Source organism: Anguilla anguilla, chromosome 10 (genome assembly GCF_013347855.1).
Source record: "Anguilla anguilla isolate fAngAng1 chromosome 10, fAngAng1.pri, whole genome shotgun sequence".
Taxonomy (NCBI): Eukaryota; Metazoa; Chordata; class Actinopteri; order Anguilliformes; family Anguillidae; genus Anguilla; species Anguilla anguilla.
Genome location: NC_049210.1, coordinates 28461645 through 28477346, shown reverse-complemented (window position 1 = coordinate 28477346; position 15702 = coordinate 28461645). Strand labels below are relative to the sequence as shown.

The 15702-nt window shown below is 39.7% G+C and overlaps 2 protein-coding genes across 9 annotated transcripts in view; both read left to right on the top strand.

The window, feature by feature from the left end:
• Positions 1 to 6123, top strand: part of iqcd (IQ motif containing D) — a 104495-nt gene extending 98372 nt beyond the window's left edge. Inside the window, exon 5 of the mRNA XM_035379695.1 lies at positions 4629 to 6123. Coding sequence (XP_035235586.1) covers positions 4629 to 4736 — 108 coding nt within the window. The 3' untranslated portion in view covers positions 4737 to 6123. The remainder of the gene's footprint in view (positions 1 to 4628) is intronic.
• Positions 6124 to 8362: 2239 nt separating this feature from the next.
• Positions 8363 to 15702, top strand: part of LOC118206696 (two pore calcium channel protein 1-like) — a 134099-nt gene continuing 126759 nt past the window's right edge. For 3 of the 8 annotated variants that reach the window (XR_004761229.1, XM_035379679.1, XM_035379678.1), the window contains exons 1-2: positions 8363 to 8553; positions 9024 to 9150. Coding sequence is in view for 5 of the 8 variants with exons in the window: in XM_035379679.1 (XP_035235570.1) it covers positions 9045 to 9150 (106 nt within the window). In the remaining 3 variants the exon portion in view is untranslated. Of the gene's footprint in view, positions 8554 to 9022; positions 9151 to 15702 lie in introns of those variants that run through there. The other 5 variants (XM_035379677.1, XM_035379675.1, XM_035379682.1 and 2 more) reach the window with 3 other exon arrangements.

Genomic DNA, 15702 nt, shown 5'->3' with positions numbered 1-15702 from the left:
GTCACCTGTTAACTGTCGCAAAACAAGATGCCAAGGTCTTACGGGTCACTCTGTCCCGACAATATCAGACTCTGCACCTGGCGAATTGCTTTATGACAGTCAGAGAGGAAATTCCACTCTATGTCTGTTCCCGTGGGCCTTACACTGCCACCACCGTGCTTCACCGTAGGGATGGTATTAGCCAGGTGGTAAGCAGTGCCTGGTGTTCGCCAGACATAGTGCTTGGAGTTCTGCCCAAAGAGTTCAATTTTTGTCTCATCAGACCAGAGAATCTTTTTCCTCGTGCTCTCAGAGTCCTTTAAATGCCGTTTAGAAAACTTCAAGCGGCCTGTCATATACCTTTTACTCAAGAGTGGCTTCCGTCTAGCCACTCTACCATAAAGGCCTGATTGATGGAGTGCTGTTGAGATGGTCGTCCTTCCGGCAGGTTCCCATCTCAGAGGACTTCCGAAGCTCTGTTAGAGTGACCGTTGGGTTCTTGGTCACCTCCTTGACCAAGGCCCTTCTTGCCCGGGTACTCAGTTTGGCTGGACGGCCAACTCTAGGAAGAGTCCTGGTGGTTCCAAACTTCTTCCATTTCACAATTATTGAGGCCACTGTGCTCCTGGGAACACTCAAAGCTTTAGAAATGGTTTTATACCCTTGCCCTGCTCTATGCCTCGCCACAATTTTATCGCGGAGGTCTACAGAGAGTTCCTTGGACTTCATGTCTCGGTTTTTATCCTGACATGCAGTGTGAATTGTGGGACCTTAAAAACACAGGTGTGTGCCTTTCAGTTTATCATAGATTGTTGATTTAATTATTGAATCCTTAATATTTGTAATTTTGATTTATCAATTAATGTAACAAACTGTAATTTTATGAGATTGATTTTTAATTGTGTGGTCATATCACTTCGCCCAATGGTGCCCAATGTGAGAATATAGAAATGTAATCCCATCATAAGCCCCGTGTAAGGCTATATTGTCATTTCCCCGACATATATAATGGGGATTTTTATTTATTTCATGTACTTTAATTAGATCTTTCTGATTATACGTGTGTACTTTTAATGAATTAAGAATTTTTAATCCAGATCTTTTATCTGTAGTATTTGTTAATTGTTGCATTGCTACTTCTTGAGTAAAGGATCTGAATACTTATACTTTCATTGGCAACTATTTTAGTAATCATTCAAGTTATTTTTCATGTTAAAGGTATCAACATATCATGGTTCCAGCTTCTCCAATGTGAGGATTTGCTGCTTTTCCTTGTAATATTTTTGAGATTTGGACAATTAGTTGGACAAAGCAGACACTGCGAAGGTTTCATTTTTGGGCTCTAAAGTAACCTTTTCCATATAGGATCTATGTACTTCTTCCACCACTGAATTTTACCTAAAATGCAAAAAACATTTAATACACTCTGTTGGGAAACAGACAGTTTTGTGTATTCTAAGTCCCAGTTTGTGTATTCTAAGTCCCGGAGGAAGGGCCACCCCCATGACCATATATGGGCCTCCATTCCTGTCGGTTTCGAGGTTTCCCCTCCTGGGAATTTCCACTGGTCCCCCCATGACCATTATGGATTTGAATGGTCCAATCAGAAGGAAGCACGGCCCCTTATCACCAATCAGAGGCAGTGCTCCCTTTCAACAATAGAATTCCACTATATGCAAATATCAATCTACTGAGAACTGTATAAAACTAATTACCCACCAATACCTTTTTGAACTTTCTCTCTGAGTTGTTCCCGTAGCCAGCTGCGTAATAAATCTTCCTGTTTTCACTACAAACTTTTGATCTGCTTCTTCCTGGGATAACGGTCATTTTACCTGTTTTAGTAATATCTTGAAATAACCAACAAATTGGCGCTGCGAGCAGGGTGGATTCGTTCCCGGACCTCCGTGGGTTCCCCGACCGATGCAAGAGGAGTGAGTACTTTGTTCTACCACCATATAGTTAAGCGATTGGAAGGCAAACTAACGGAGGTCTGGAACGCTCCACCCAATGGTACGTAACCTATAGTATAACTTGACCAGTGTAGAAGCAATTAATTGTTCGTAGTTAAAAGCTGCGTCTTTTTGTAACGTGTCTACTGTGATGTTATGTTTTAACTGATTTTGTACCAGCTACTGTTTCAGTGTACCAGCGCTGTATATGTTTTGGACTATAGCTATATTGTGACAGGGTGAAGTTCATCCTAACCTGAGGAGAGTGAGTTTTCACGCCAAAAAAGGTGAATACGTGGTTGCGTAGCTGCGGCAGGCTGAGTTTTTGGCCCGCGGCCCAGAGTGACTAATTATTTTCACGCCTGGTTATTAGGTCGTGGGGACCTGAGAAGCGCATATCGTGTCTGTGTTTTCATATCCCGGGGAGAGTGAGTTTTTGCGCCCTGGCTCAGAGTTAAAGACAAGGGAGTGTCTCTAACTTGAGTATTTGTGAGTACGTTACCGCGGCAGGTTGACATTTCAACCCGCGGTCCAATGTGACAAACTATTTTCATACCTTGGGTAGTAGGTTTAAAAATACCTACGAAGCGTACTCTTGTTTGCGTTTTTATGTCCTGGGGAGAGTGAGTTTTTGCGCCTCGGCCTAGAGTGAGAGACAAGGGAGTAGTCTCTCACTTAGGTATTTGTGAGTTTGTGCTGAGGCAGGCTGAGTTTTTGGCCCTCAGTCCAGGGGACGAAGGTTGTACCATACCTGGAGTATTAGGTGAGCGGGCTATTATAGCCACTTTTCCTAAGAAGCTTACTCGTGTCCGACGTGAATCACGTCATTGTTGTGTTTTCGATACTGTTTTGGGTCATTATTGTTGCGTTTGACATTGTTCTGAGTCTTTATTGTTTCGTGTTCATATTGTTCTTGATCGTATGTTAAGTGTTGGCCAGTAACGCGCATTTATAATTATATATTATTATATCTAGATACAGAGTTAGATGAAAAATGTGGATCCTTAAAAGTCTTAAGTCCTAAATAAGGTTTTCAGCATTTAAGGTCTTAAAAAGGTCTTAAAAAGCATTAAATTTGATTTTTTTTTAAATGCAGCAATGTATGTTTGTTATATGAAGTGTACACAATATAGTCGACAGAATATATTACCTAAGTAATATAATAGAATGATCATAGATAGTAGTATAAACTGATTGAGGTTCCGGTCTAAAAGCCTAAGGACTGCGGACACTATATGAAATAATGAAGTAAGGTTAAAAGAATTTATGATAAAATAGTAACACACATAGGAATGTCTCCTATATTCTGTGTAATATGATAAAGTACAAGACACATACTTTACTTGCCCTTAGCAACTCTCTTACACACAGGGATGTAGCTACAGACAAGTATTTTATACCCATGTACTAGCTGTTTATTGTTAATAATGACTAATCTACAGATCTCTGAAGAGTTTTCAATTGTGGGGACTAAAAATGGTGAAAGAGAGATTAAGTGAAGAAGATTAGGAAGGCTTCTATGTGTTCTCTGCTAGGGAACAAGGTGAGAATGGGCCTTTAGAGATACGCTGCTGTATTTAGCTTATGGTAATTCAGGGAATGAATTGAGTAGAGACAGTGGTGATTTCCTGACCGTGGTAATTGATGGTAGTCTTCCCATTTTTAGAAACAAAGCATTGTGGAGAAATTGGTTAAGCTTTGAGAGATTGTAGTGATCTATTGGGCATGGGCTGCATATATATTTTACGAAATAGCATAAGGACGTGGACACCATAAGCCCCTAAATATTCTTAATTTATGAGCCCAAGATAAGGGAGTAACAATAAATAAATAAATAAAATTTTTTTAAAAAAAGGTAGCACAAATATGATTGACCCCTAGTGGCAGATCCTAACGCCATCCTTTCCACTGTTTCTCATATAAAATACACGCTGAGCACTGTTGGCTTCAAGCTGACACTGAGGTAATAGATTGTTTTTACTTCTCAAAGTAGCATCTTGCATGAGACTTTCGTTAATACCGTGAATGTACCTGTGGGTGATCTGTGGGGTTGCAACCGAGGCCGTGTAAATACACCAGAGATGGAGGAACTAGTATGTAGCATTGGAAGGTTTGAGTATGTGTGAAAGATGAAAGTAAAATACAGAAGTATTGAACGGAAGAGAAGGGTTTTGGTGCAAGGTAGTATACTGCCTTTACTGCAGTACTGTGGGAGATGCTGAGGACCTTGCTCAAACACGGCAGGAAGTTAGGCACTGGAAAGCCAGTGAGATTTACAGGGAAATTGCAAGTAGGGATTTGGCGGAAACGTGTTTGAAAGTACTAGTATGTGGAGAATTGAGGAAGGATTTTAAATGACTTGTGATATTTGCGCTTGTGGGTGAATAGGAGATTCCTGACTACTGCAGGAACACCCAATACAAAATGGGGGATTGGTACAAGAAACTAACTAATCAATTCAAACTAACTAATCATTTGTTCTCCATTTTAGGATAAGACTGGGTGACGTAGCCACCAGCGGTGCTCCTCTCCGTGAAAGCGGGACCAAGTAATTAACACCCAGTAATTAACATTTGCTTCCACCCTTTGAAATCCTTACAGGTCGACACATGAGGACTCCTGGTGATTAATGTATTGGTGGGGAATTGCATGAAATGAGCAACCGTTTAGGTGAATATTGCATGCTTGTGTCCCAAGTGTCTTTCACAGGATCACAGAACTGGACCTGACCCGGCTGAGGACAAAGAAGAAACATGCCTGGTTGAACCTGGAGACAAGGTCCTGGTGAAAAACATAATCGGATGACATTTTATCCAAATTTGGTCTGGACCACACATGCTCACGATTCCATCAGCTGCTTCCAGTGTCTGGAACTCCAGTGTGGTTCCGCATTAAATATTTAGGAATATACAAGGGTGAGACCCAACATGGGGCACAATAATCCCCGTCTACCCTTATAGCCCCTGGGGGCTATCTCTCTCTATGTGTCTCCATTCAGACACATATTTCCAGGACAAGATGTGCACCAACGCGGCAGGCGGAAGTTGAATCTGGATGATGGCCTCACAAAGGACATTTTTAATGTTGTACATTTTTGGTGTTTTGTTGTAATGTTGTATATAGTCTGAATGTGAAAGGTAGCCACTGGGTCCATAGCGAATGGCACAATATTGGTGACAAAAGGAAGACTACTTTCTAACCAAACTACTCAAAGCCTAACATTTGCACTACTGCACTAATCCAACTGACACCTCTACCACTATCTCTATTCTAATCACTCCTGATGTCACCAGTAAACACCTCTGCTCCAGCACTTGATAGCTGGGTGTTAAACCCTAATAACAAATGCAGCTAAAAGGCAACAAATGAGACCCAATGGCTAGAAGGTAGTATTTGTGTGTATTGTCACATTGTAAGTAGAGGTGCCTGTACCTGGTAATAGGCCTTGTACACGACGCTTGTAGAATTCTTTCTTTTGTTTTCTTACATTATTCAGCCGGCCTTACTCTTATCAGCGGGTTCTCATATATCATGCATACTACACTTTTAGAATATTGGTCAACCTCCTTTACTGTCCGCCCAGTGCCGGCCAGCAGCAGATGAGTTTCCCCTTGTGAGCCGGGTTCTGCTCAAGGTTTCTTCATATTAAAATCTGGAAGTTTTTCCTTGCCACGGTTGCCATAGGCATGCCACAAGGGGATTTTAGGCCTCGGTTCTATATGTAAGAGGTGTAACTGACTAATTGACAATACTGTTATGATTTCCTGTAAGCCAACCAAGTTGACCTTGCCATATGCTTTATGTTGGGTCAAAAGAGAGGGACTGTTGGGAAACAGACAGTTTTGTGTATTCTAAGTCCCAGTTTGTGTATTCTAAGTCCCGGAGGAAGGGCCACCCCCATGACCATATATGGGCCTCCATTCCTGTCGGTTTCGAGGTTTCCCCTCCTGGGAATTTCCACTGGGCCCCCCATGACTATTATGGATTTGAATGGTCCAATCAGAAGGAAGCACGGCCCCTTATCACCAATCAGACGCAGTACTCCCTTTCAACAATAGAATTCCACTATATGCAAATATCAATCTACTGAGAACTGTATAAAACTAATTACCCACCAATACCTTTTTGAACTTTCTCTCTGAGTTGTTCCCGTAGCCGGCTGCGTAATAAATGTTCCTGTTTTCACTACAAACTTTTGATCTGCTTCTTCCTGGGATAACGGTCATTTTACCTGTTTTAGGTAATATCTTGAAATAACCAACAACTCTTATCATAAGAGTGTATTAAACAACATTTAATACACTCTTATCAGCAACAACCTACACAGACCAAACATAACGTTAGGCTATCAGATCATCTCACCTGGATTAGTCCTATACAACAGAACTGCACAAGGCTTTTGTCCAAAAAACCTCCATCTGTCAATAAAACTATCCAGAACTCCATGCACTCCTTGTGCAGACATCCCCACCAGGATTCTATCCTTTGTTTAGCTGTACTTGCCCCCTACAAGTAACTGTCTATACTTTGAGGTTGGTTGGGTCAAAGACGTTAAAAGTCCTGCACATGTCAGTTTTCTGTACCAAGATCCCCTCTTACAACTTGTGGACATCCTTTCAGGTGCTGCACGGCTTCAACATAATACCCCCCTATTACCTTGGGATCGCTGCTGGTGGTATAGGCGTTCAGCCAGATCATTTTCCTGGAGAAGCCATCAATGCAACCATTAACAGAAATGTCAAAGGGCTTGAGTGTCAGGGTTTTCGGGGGAAAGGACCCAAATGCAGAGTGTAAAAAACTCAAGAAGCGTCAAAAAGGAAAATTAACACAAAGACTTTACTTACAAAACAGGGAGCAAAAACCAGGAAACCAAAAACGAGGTCACGCAGGGCAACTCTCCAGAATACAAAAAAATACTTCAGTACAAAAGAAGAACTTCTCAAAATCCAAAAAACAGGCAGGGCAAAAATACAAGCAGAACACAAGGAAGGTAAGAATTCAAAGGCAGATACTCAGGAACAGATACACAAGCCGAAATGCACAAGCAGAAACACAGGCAGATACACAGAGGCAGAAACACAGGGAACCAGCACCCGAGTCAGGGAAACAAAGGACTTAAATAAACCAGACACAGGGGAACTCAATACATAATCAAACAAGAGAGGGATGGGATAACAAGACATGAACAGAAACAATGATACAATTAACACAGGGGAAACCAATGAGGGAATGAACAGAAATACAAACTGAAGTGTATCAAAAATGAAAAACAGAAACTGAAACACCAAACCATGACATTGAGTTTATCGTAAGAGTCAACAGTGCCAAATGAAATTTGGTCCCTTTGAGAAATAATTGCGTCTCTGGAGATGTCTCCTTTTCCTCAGTGTAACCCATCTCGGATCCAGTTCTTTGAGAATTAAGCGGACATCCTCTTTCTCACTCATAGGCCATATTCTCTGCATTTGGAATACATCCATCTGTATCCGTGTAGTTGTCCGGAGTGCAGAAACTGACCACAAATAAAATCGATAGCATCCTGCAGATTACTGTAATGCTTTCTTTTAGAGAGCCCTCTCATTCTAAGTATTCTTTTAAGTTTACTTTCGCGGATTACATAGCCATGCTTATCATTAAGCAGTAAAACTATATCTGCATATTTAATGCAAAGTTCAAAGTAAAAGTCTATGAGCTGATCCATGCCGTGGCATTGCATGTTAAGAGTGGCAAATAGAGCAAGAGTAGTGGGATCGCAAAAGGATTGCGAGGGAATGCAGAAGTATAGCGAGGGAACGCAAAATGTATTGCATGGGAACGCAAAACTTATTGCCAGGTAACGCAAAAGTATTGCGAGGTAATGCAAAAGTATTCTGAGAGAACGCAAAAGTAGCTATAAATAAATAAAAAAACAATCCACACCATGACCCTTAGGGGGCTCCGTTATATATACAATAACTGTATGTCTATTAATTTAACATTTGAACAAGTGGTCTTTGAAGTAAAAAAAGATAATTAATTACTTTATTTCATCAACCTATTACTATATCTTGCTAAATACCCTAAATAATAGCAAATTTCTGGACCAGAAACCAAAAGTTGTGGCATTCAAAGCATTTCAATTATATCTGGAAACCCTGGGGGTTGGGGAAAAAGGCAAAAAAAAGAAGAAAAAAAGCAAAGCTCTCAAGCAAAACACTTCTGTGCAAAATTTTGTCTAATTTAATGCTTTCTTCCCTGAGCATTCAATTAAAACATTCTAAATGTATGGAAATTTTTGATTACGTTTTTGTTCTCTACTTGAATATTCTATTCAATACCGTTTTGAAATAAATGCTGAACATATTTAGAATGTAATTCATGGAAGCATAAAGTTAAAATATTGCTTTTAAAGTCTGCGCGCGCGTATTCTGTGTGACGTCGTTACACAATTCATCTATGAGAAGAACCGAGAAACACAGCGCAGGTCAACGTCGCTCGCGTTGTATCACGAGAACGGAAGAGGTTTTAACCTTAGTTGTGACTCCAAAGTTTGTGGAACTTGTACGATGTACATTTTAAGATCTAAAAATTTTTATCCAATGATATACAAAACTGGGAGGAACTTTTAACTCCGGATGTTTTGGTGGGTTTGAAATGAGTTTTCCAAAAAGCTACTGCTACCAGCAGTACAGACGGGCTTTTAAATAAGAGATCACTTCCGTGTAACGTAGCAGTTTTGTACAGTGTTTTCTCAATGTGTGCCATATTCTCCGTAACAGTTGCTGAGCTATCTGTACGTTCATGAAGCCACGCGTGGTTGCTAGCTGGCTATGCGTGTACATTTAGCTAGCGAAGTGACAGATTGTACCAAATTGGCGGAGAAAATAAAGTTTGACATTGACTGGAAGACCTGCTTATTAGCTAGTCCAGTTGGTAGTTGGCTATATAGCCTACTATAAGGACGATAGCATGATTCTGACAAAAACGTTAGTTACAATTATAACGCGGAGAATAGATGTGCAGACTGATGCGTAAACTAGCTAGCAAGTCAGATAGGTTTAAATACTAGATAACGCTAACATAATTAACTTATTGGTTATCTTGCGAGACTAGTACAGACGGACACTACAAAGGATGGCAGACGGTGAAGATGACGATGTGCCTCTCATCTTGACCTGGGAGGATGCCAGCTGCGGTTTATTAACTGAAGAAACAGAGAGTGCCACAGCCACAAACGAAAGTAAGTTTATTTTCTCATACGTAACGTTGTCGTAAAATGTCACCCGACCGTGAAAAATTCCTGACTTGTTTACACCTTAGAGGAAATAAAATCTGAAGAAAAACATGTTTTCAACGTACAAAAATGCCAAGTTACACATACAAACCACTATAACTCATTACCACTTGCTGAATCTAGGCCTGCCATTAATAGTACTGATATCAAAATTACGCCAAGTTACAATATACAATATTGGCTATCTTACCTAACACTAATTAAACATGCTGTATTCCAAAGCAGTGCTGCAACCCAATGCTTACTGAATTATTTCAAGTAACTTTGGACCTGTGTTCTCTCTTCTTACCATCTCAACACATTCTGGTCATTCAAACTTAAGTGTCACGTCAAAGTATCGCCTAAAAAAAATGGCCACATGGAAGAACACATCATTTTTATGACTCTTTGAAACACCTGATCAACACTTACACACCACAAAGGATATATTAATGGTTGCTTGTCAATACAGCATGTTTAATTTGTGTTAGCTAAGATAGGCAATATTGTTTATTGTAACTTGGCGTAATTTTGATATCAGTAGGCTACTTTTAATGGCAGGCCTAGATTTAGCAAGCGGTAATGATTTACAGTGCTTTGTATATGTGAGTAACTAATCATTTTTGTGTTTTTCTTTAGATATCATTTGTTTTGGCAATGTGTTTGTAATGAGAAACTGATATGCAGAGCATATAAATGTAGACTATGAGAAGCATGCGTACACATACACCGATCAGCCACAACATTAAAACCACCTGCCTAATATTGTGTAGGTCCCCCTCGTGCTGCCAAAATAGCTCTGACCCGTTGAGAGTTTTTAAAATCATGTGGAAATAATTCACCCTCTAACAATATCTTAGCTTTTTATAGCCCTGTAGCAACTAATGATGTAATAAACTACCAATAGTGTAATAACGCCCAATAATGTAATCCATTTCAAATTTTTAATGTAATAAAAACCAATAATGTAATAAGTCGTAGCAGTAGGGTACTTTATTGATCCCCGGGGGGAATTTGCTCTGTTGCAGCATCAAAGACAACAAGGTAACACAATCAGATACAAATTTACAGTAGATACAAAATATCAGATACAAATATACAGTAGATACAAATATATACAGAAATCCAAATATACCAGAGGACACCTTCAGAGGTGGAGTCCATGCCTCGACGGGTCAGAGCTGTTTTGGCGGCACGAGGGGGACCTACACAATATTAGGTAGGTGGTTTTAATGTTGTGGCTGATGGGTGTACAGACATACCAACATGCATACATTGTAGCCAGTCCCGGATGTAGGGGAGGTAGAGCAAGATTTTGGGGGGGGGGCCAAGTTTATCACAGTTATCCTTGTGTGAATTTTTACAGTGTGAGCAGTGTATACCATTTAACAGTGGCGCTTTGCTATGTAGGCCTATACACTCACCGGCCACTTCATTAGGTACTTGCTAGTACCGGGTGTGGTCTTCTGCTGCTGTAGCCCATCTGATTCAATGTTCGACGTGTTGTGTGTTCAGAGATGCTCTACTGCATACCTCGGTTGTAACAAGTCATTATTTGAGTTACTGTTGCCTTTCTATGAGCTCGAACCGGTCTGGCCATTCTCCTCTGACCTCTGCCATCAACAAGGCATTTTCACCCAGAGAATTGCTACTCACTGGATATTTTCTCTTTTTCGGGACCATTCTCTGTAAACCCTAGAGATGGTTGTGCGTGAAAATCCCAGCAGTTTCTGAAATACTTAAACCAGCCCATCTGGCACCAACAACCATGCCACGTTCAAAATCACTTAAATCACCTTTCTTCCCCATTCTGATGCTTGGTTTGAACTTCAGCAGATCATCTTGACCATGTCTACATGCCTAAATGCATTGAGTTTCTGCCACGTGATTGGCTGATTAGATATTTGCGTTAACGAGCAGTTGAACAGTTGTACCTAATGAAGTGGCCGGTGAGTGTATAAAGGAAAGGCTGTGACATACAGCATGGTGGTATTCAAAGTAAGAAGCTGCCACCATCAGGAACGCAACAGAAATCCCCCCAGTTCATGTACGCAGTGATTTCACGGTAATGCAACGAGCTTTTACAGAATGGTCAGCTCCCAAGCTGGCAAGTTGTGTACCCTTCTGTCCTGCTGTGTTTTCTGTTTTTTCTTCAGCAATGCAGTTTTTGTGTTTATAAAGTTTATAAGGCATTTTCATACGCTGAGCTGTAGGTAGGACTCATCTTTGCTGTCTTCTTCAGCTAGATCAGTGACGTCACGTGAGAATATGAGAAACAAAACTTGGTAACAGTTCTGAGAAATAGAACAGTTGACGTTGGAAAATAGCATGCACAGACATATTCCCAGCAATCATTGCATATGAGAAAATAACAGTAGTACCAAAGAAATTAACCCAAATGATGCAATTGAATAGTTGAAACCCTATTTTTGGCTGGACCGCAACAGCGGGGTCTGTGACTGAGTCACTGAGTGATGAAGTTACACCATTGGTCGACCTACAGGGTCCAAGTTAAACTATGCAGTCGTTCCCTGCACTTGGAACTGTACTTCCCTCTAGGGTTTTGAACACACTTGTTCCTGGTTTTGGTTATACACTTTGTTGTGCGTCGCTCTGGATAAGAGCGTCTGCCAAATGCCTGTAATGTAATGTAATGAGTTATGAAGTTAGACCATTGGTCGGCCGGTTCAGCCATATACTAGGTTTTGACCTGGTCTTGTTTCTGCAGAAAGGGCATTTAGGAGAAGTCTGACATGATCACAGGCTATAGTGCAAAAAAAAATATTGACCACGAGCGAGATGAGTTTCCTTATTGAATGGTGTATAAAACAGACGGTATTAGGGAGTCATCGTAAATGCTGTTGTTGAATGCATGAAATAGCGGTAAAAACCGGCAGTACAAATGTACTTTTTTTTCACGTAGCCTACTACTAGTTATAATAATGAATGAGTCATGTTTTTAAAGGGAATGTTTTTAATGGGGTGTTGTAGACACTACAGACGTAGTAATTGTTTGTAAGTCGGTAGATAGTAGTGATGGGCAAAGCAGTTCTTTTCGGTGCACTGAATAATTAGAATCAGTTCATTAAAAAGATTCGTTCACCGAATCGTTCAGTGCTTGACCGGAGCTGCGCAGTCCCACTCACTGAACTGAAACATGGCCGAACGTTCAGTTCAGCTCGCTAACTTGTGAACGGTCATTCGTGAAGGATAAGCCAGTGAGCTGAGAATTTAGTCGGATAAAGATACCGTTTGCAAACTGAAAGCTGCTATAACAAAATCCTACCCTATTATGTACAGCACGTATATTTTTGCGACACCTAGCCTAATTATTAAATAAAATATTTGGTACTGCTTCCTAATTTGAGACTTCAAGACATGAGAGGGAGGGAGAGGGTGAGGGGCGGGCTTGAGCAACTTAGCGACTGTCTATCACTCAGGGCTCATGTTCACTGTGTACTTTCAGTGAACGAATCACTGAACATGCACCATTCCCTCGCAGTGAAATGATCTGAGACAGTCTCATATTGCTGGTTTCACCACGCATTGTAAACTACGAAAGGTGGTGAGATTTAAAAAAAATTCAGGGATTGTCAAACGTAACCTAGCTCATTTTAAATTTATTAGAAATCTAATGAGTACAGATGCAGCAATTTTGTTTATGCACTCTATGATACTATCCCATCTCTCATATTGTCACAGCTCAGGCAAGCAACACAACAATGCAACCACTCCATAAACTCTATAAACAAACACTGAAAGTGATCAAACAACTCATAAACATGAGTGAGGTAGCACATCCAAAAATAATGAAAAAAATACAGATTCCTTACTTTTAACTATTTATTATTAGGCACACATTAAAATAACGCTGATGCGTTTTGGCATTACTGCCTACTGCCACTGAAAGTACTCGATAAAAGATCTAATTCCTACCACCATTGTAGTATTAAGAAATATAATCTCTTGACTTCTGAATTTTTTTTGTTCATGGCTAATGTCTGTTTATTATACAAGATTTTTCATGGTCTTGCCCCGCCTCCGTTTAAACAATTTGTAACAAACTGTAACACTGGCACAAGGTCAATAAGAGCCTCCACTAGAGGGGACTGTTACATTGAATTTCAGTTCACAAAGTTTAGCCAGACTGCTTTTTCAATCAGGGCGACCAGGTTGTGGAACAACTTGCCGATTAGTATCAGAGAGTGCAGTAATTTTAAAAACTAAGTCTTGCATTAAAAAATGGCTGAAAGAAACCAGTTTTGCAGTCATGAGAGTTCTATGTAGGCCTTTATTTATTTATTTGTTTTTAATGTAATGCTATGCACTGTATTGTATGTTAGATTATGTATTGCCTTGTAATGTAATGTAATTTTACTACGTTTATCTCTTACTGCTCTGAATTGCCTGTCACCGACGACTCCCACCGAGGGACTGCAGATGGAAATATCGGGTGTAATATATGTAATTTGTTATTCCCTGTCAAATAAACAAATAAAAGGTGTATGCAACTAAATGTCGGGTTGTTAAATATTTTTTATTATACTGAAATGAAAACAAGAAATAATAAAAGTAGGAAATATAAATTACAGTGCAAATTGGATAAGAGCGTCTGCCAAATGCCTGTAATGTAATGTAATGTAAATAAAACAATATCAACAAGAAAATACAAGAAAATAGATATAGACTACAACTGCAGTGAAAAAACAAATATTAAATCAACAGCATAATTGACAAGATATAATACAAATAGAAACTATTAACAATACTGTATATTTAAAAAAATATCAAGAAGAGAATATTAACTTAAATGTGCAATCAAAAAGAAAATAAATAGCCTTACTAGTGCCATTCATATATTCGTTGCCGTGCGTGTTATGCTGACATGTATATTTAGTTGTCATTCATATTTATTGCTGTAATTCACATCTTTTAATGTTATTCATAATTTTGTTGACATTCATATATATTTTGTTCTGCCACTAATTTTTTTGTTCTGCCATTAATCACTCTCATATTTTGTTCTATTGCTACTTGTTTCTATACATTACTTGTGACGTGTTGTGTTGTACTGTATGCGTGTTGCTGCTGCGGCAAAGTAATTTCCCTCCGGGATCCATAAAGTACCTACCTACCTACCTTGTCTGTAAGCTAGCTGCCTGGCCTTAAGGTTACAGTCACCATAGAGGTGATAAGTTCACGTAGCCTAAAGCGGAAAAATGACCGTGTTGAGACTGGCTAGTGGTATACTTCCAAGTTCGAGACTGCCTTGTATTCTGAAAATATCCCATATTGTTTACGTTTTTTGTTTATTATATACAGATTAGCAGCGACACACACACAAACACACACACATGCTCCGTTCAGTGAGTGTATCCTTATAGCTGTCCTCTTTTCAAAATAGTAACTTGATGTGTGTGTGTGTGCGCGCGTGTGGCACTGCGCGCAGTAATATTAAATGTTAGCCTATGCATATAATATCAATCTAGATAATGTCATATATCTGGATTGCAGTCCAAGACCAATGTTGTTGAATCATTGCAGCTAAATGTTAGCAACCCGAATCAGCTGTGTATTTGCTGTCTTGAACACACCCCATTCCTCCTGTGAACGAATGACTTGAATCACTCACTCAGTGAGTGAGTGTATCCCTGCGAACGAATAACTTGAATCACTCACTCAGTGAGTGAGTGTATCCCTGTGAACGAATCACGTTCGCTCGCAACTGACTGAGAGCTCAACTGAACTGACTGAGAAATGAACGGATTGTTTCAGGAAGTGATTCAGTTCAGTTCGTTCACCCAAAAGTTAGTTCTTTTTGAATCGTTCGCGAACGACGCAACACTAGTAGACAGAGAACAGGACGGGGAAACCTGAATTTGGTGCTTGTTGATAATAACGTTTTCTACAGTTGTCAAGTAAAGAAGTAGTTAGTAGAAATGGCACAGTGGTGAGCTTTTGTTGAAGTTTTTATGAAAATCATTAAATCTGCCGTTGTGAAATGCATATGGCTCCCCGTGCGTGAATTCTGCTAAACATAGCCTCGAACATTGTGATATTCTCATGACTGCAAAAGAAATAGTTTAAAAGAAGGAGGAAAGTATTAGTTAGCAAATAAGTGTACATAACAAATGAAAGATTTGAGTTTTAGGTTGGATTTGATGCTCTGATTTTGCGATTTGAAGGCAACAGTATTAGCAGTGCACCACCAAGGATGTAGCGGTTCAGGGTGTGAATGTTCTTGGTGAAATATGTGAGTTTTGCGTGTGTATGTGAGATGCACGGTTCTGGTCACCATTTTTGGCACCCTTGAATTTTTTGTATAACCTGTACAATATCTTCAGAAATAAATGGAAATGTACCAAGTTTGTATCATCAGAATATTTTAATAGGATGTCCAAAGTAATTCAACAAAAAAAACATTATTTTTCAACTTACATGTAGTAATATCAAAGAAGAAATAGAAAATATGACCTGGACAGTAATAAGGACACCCTTCCTTAATATTTGGTTGCACAC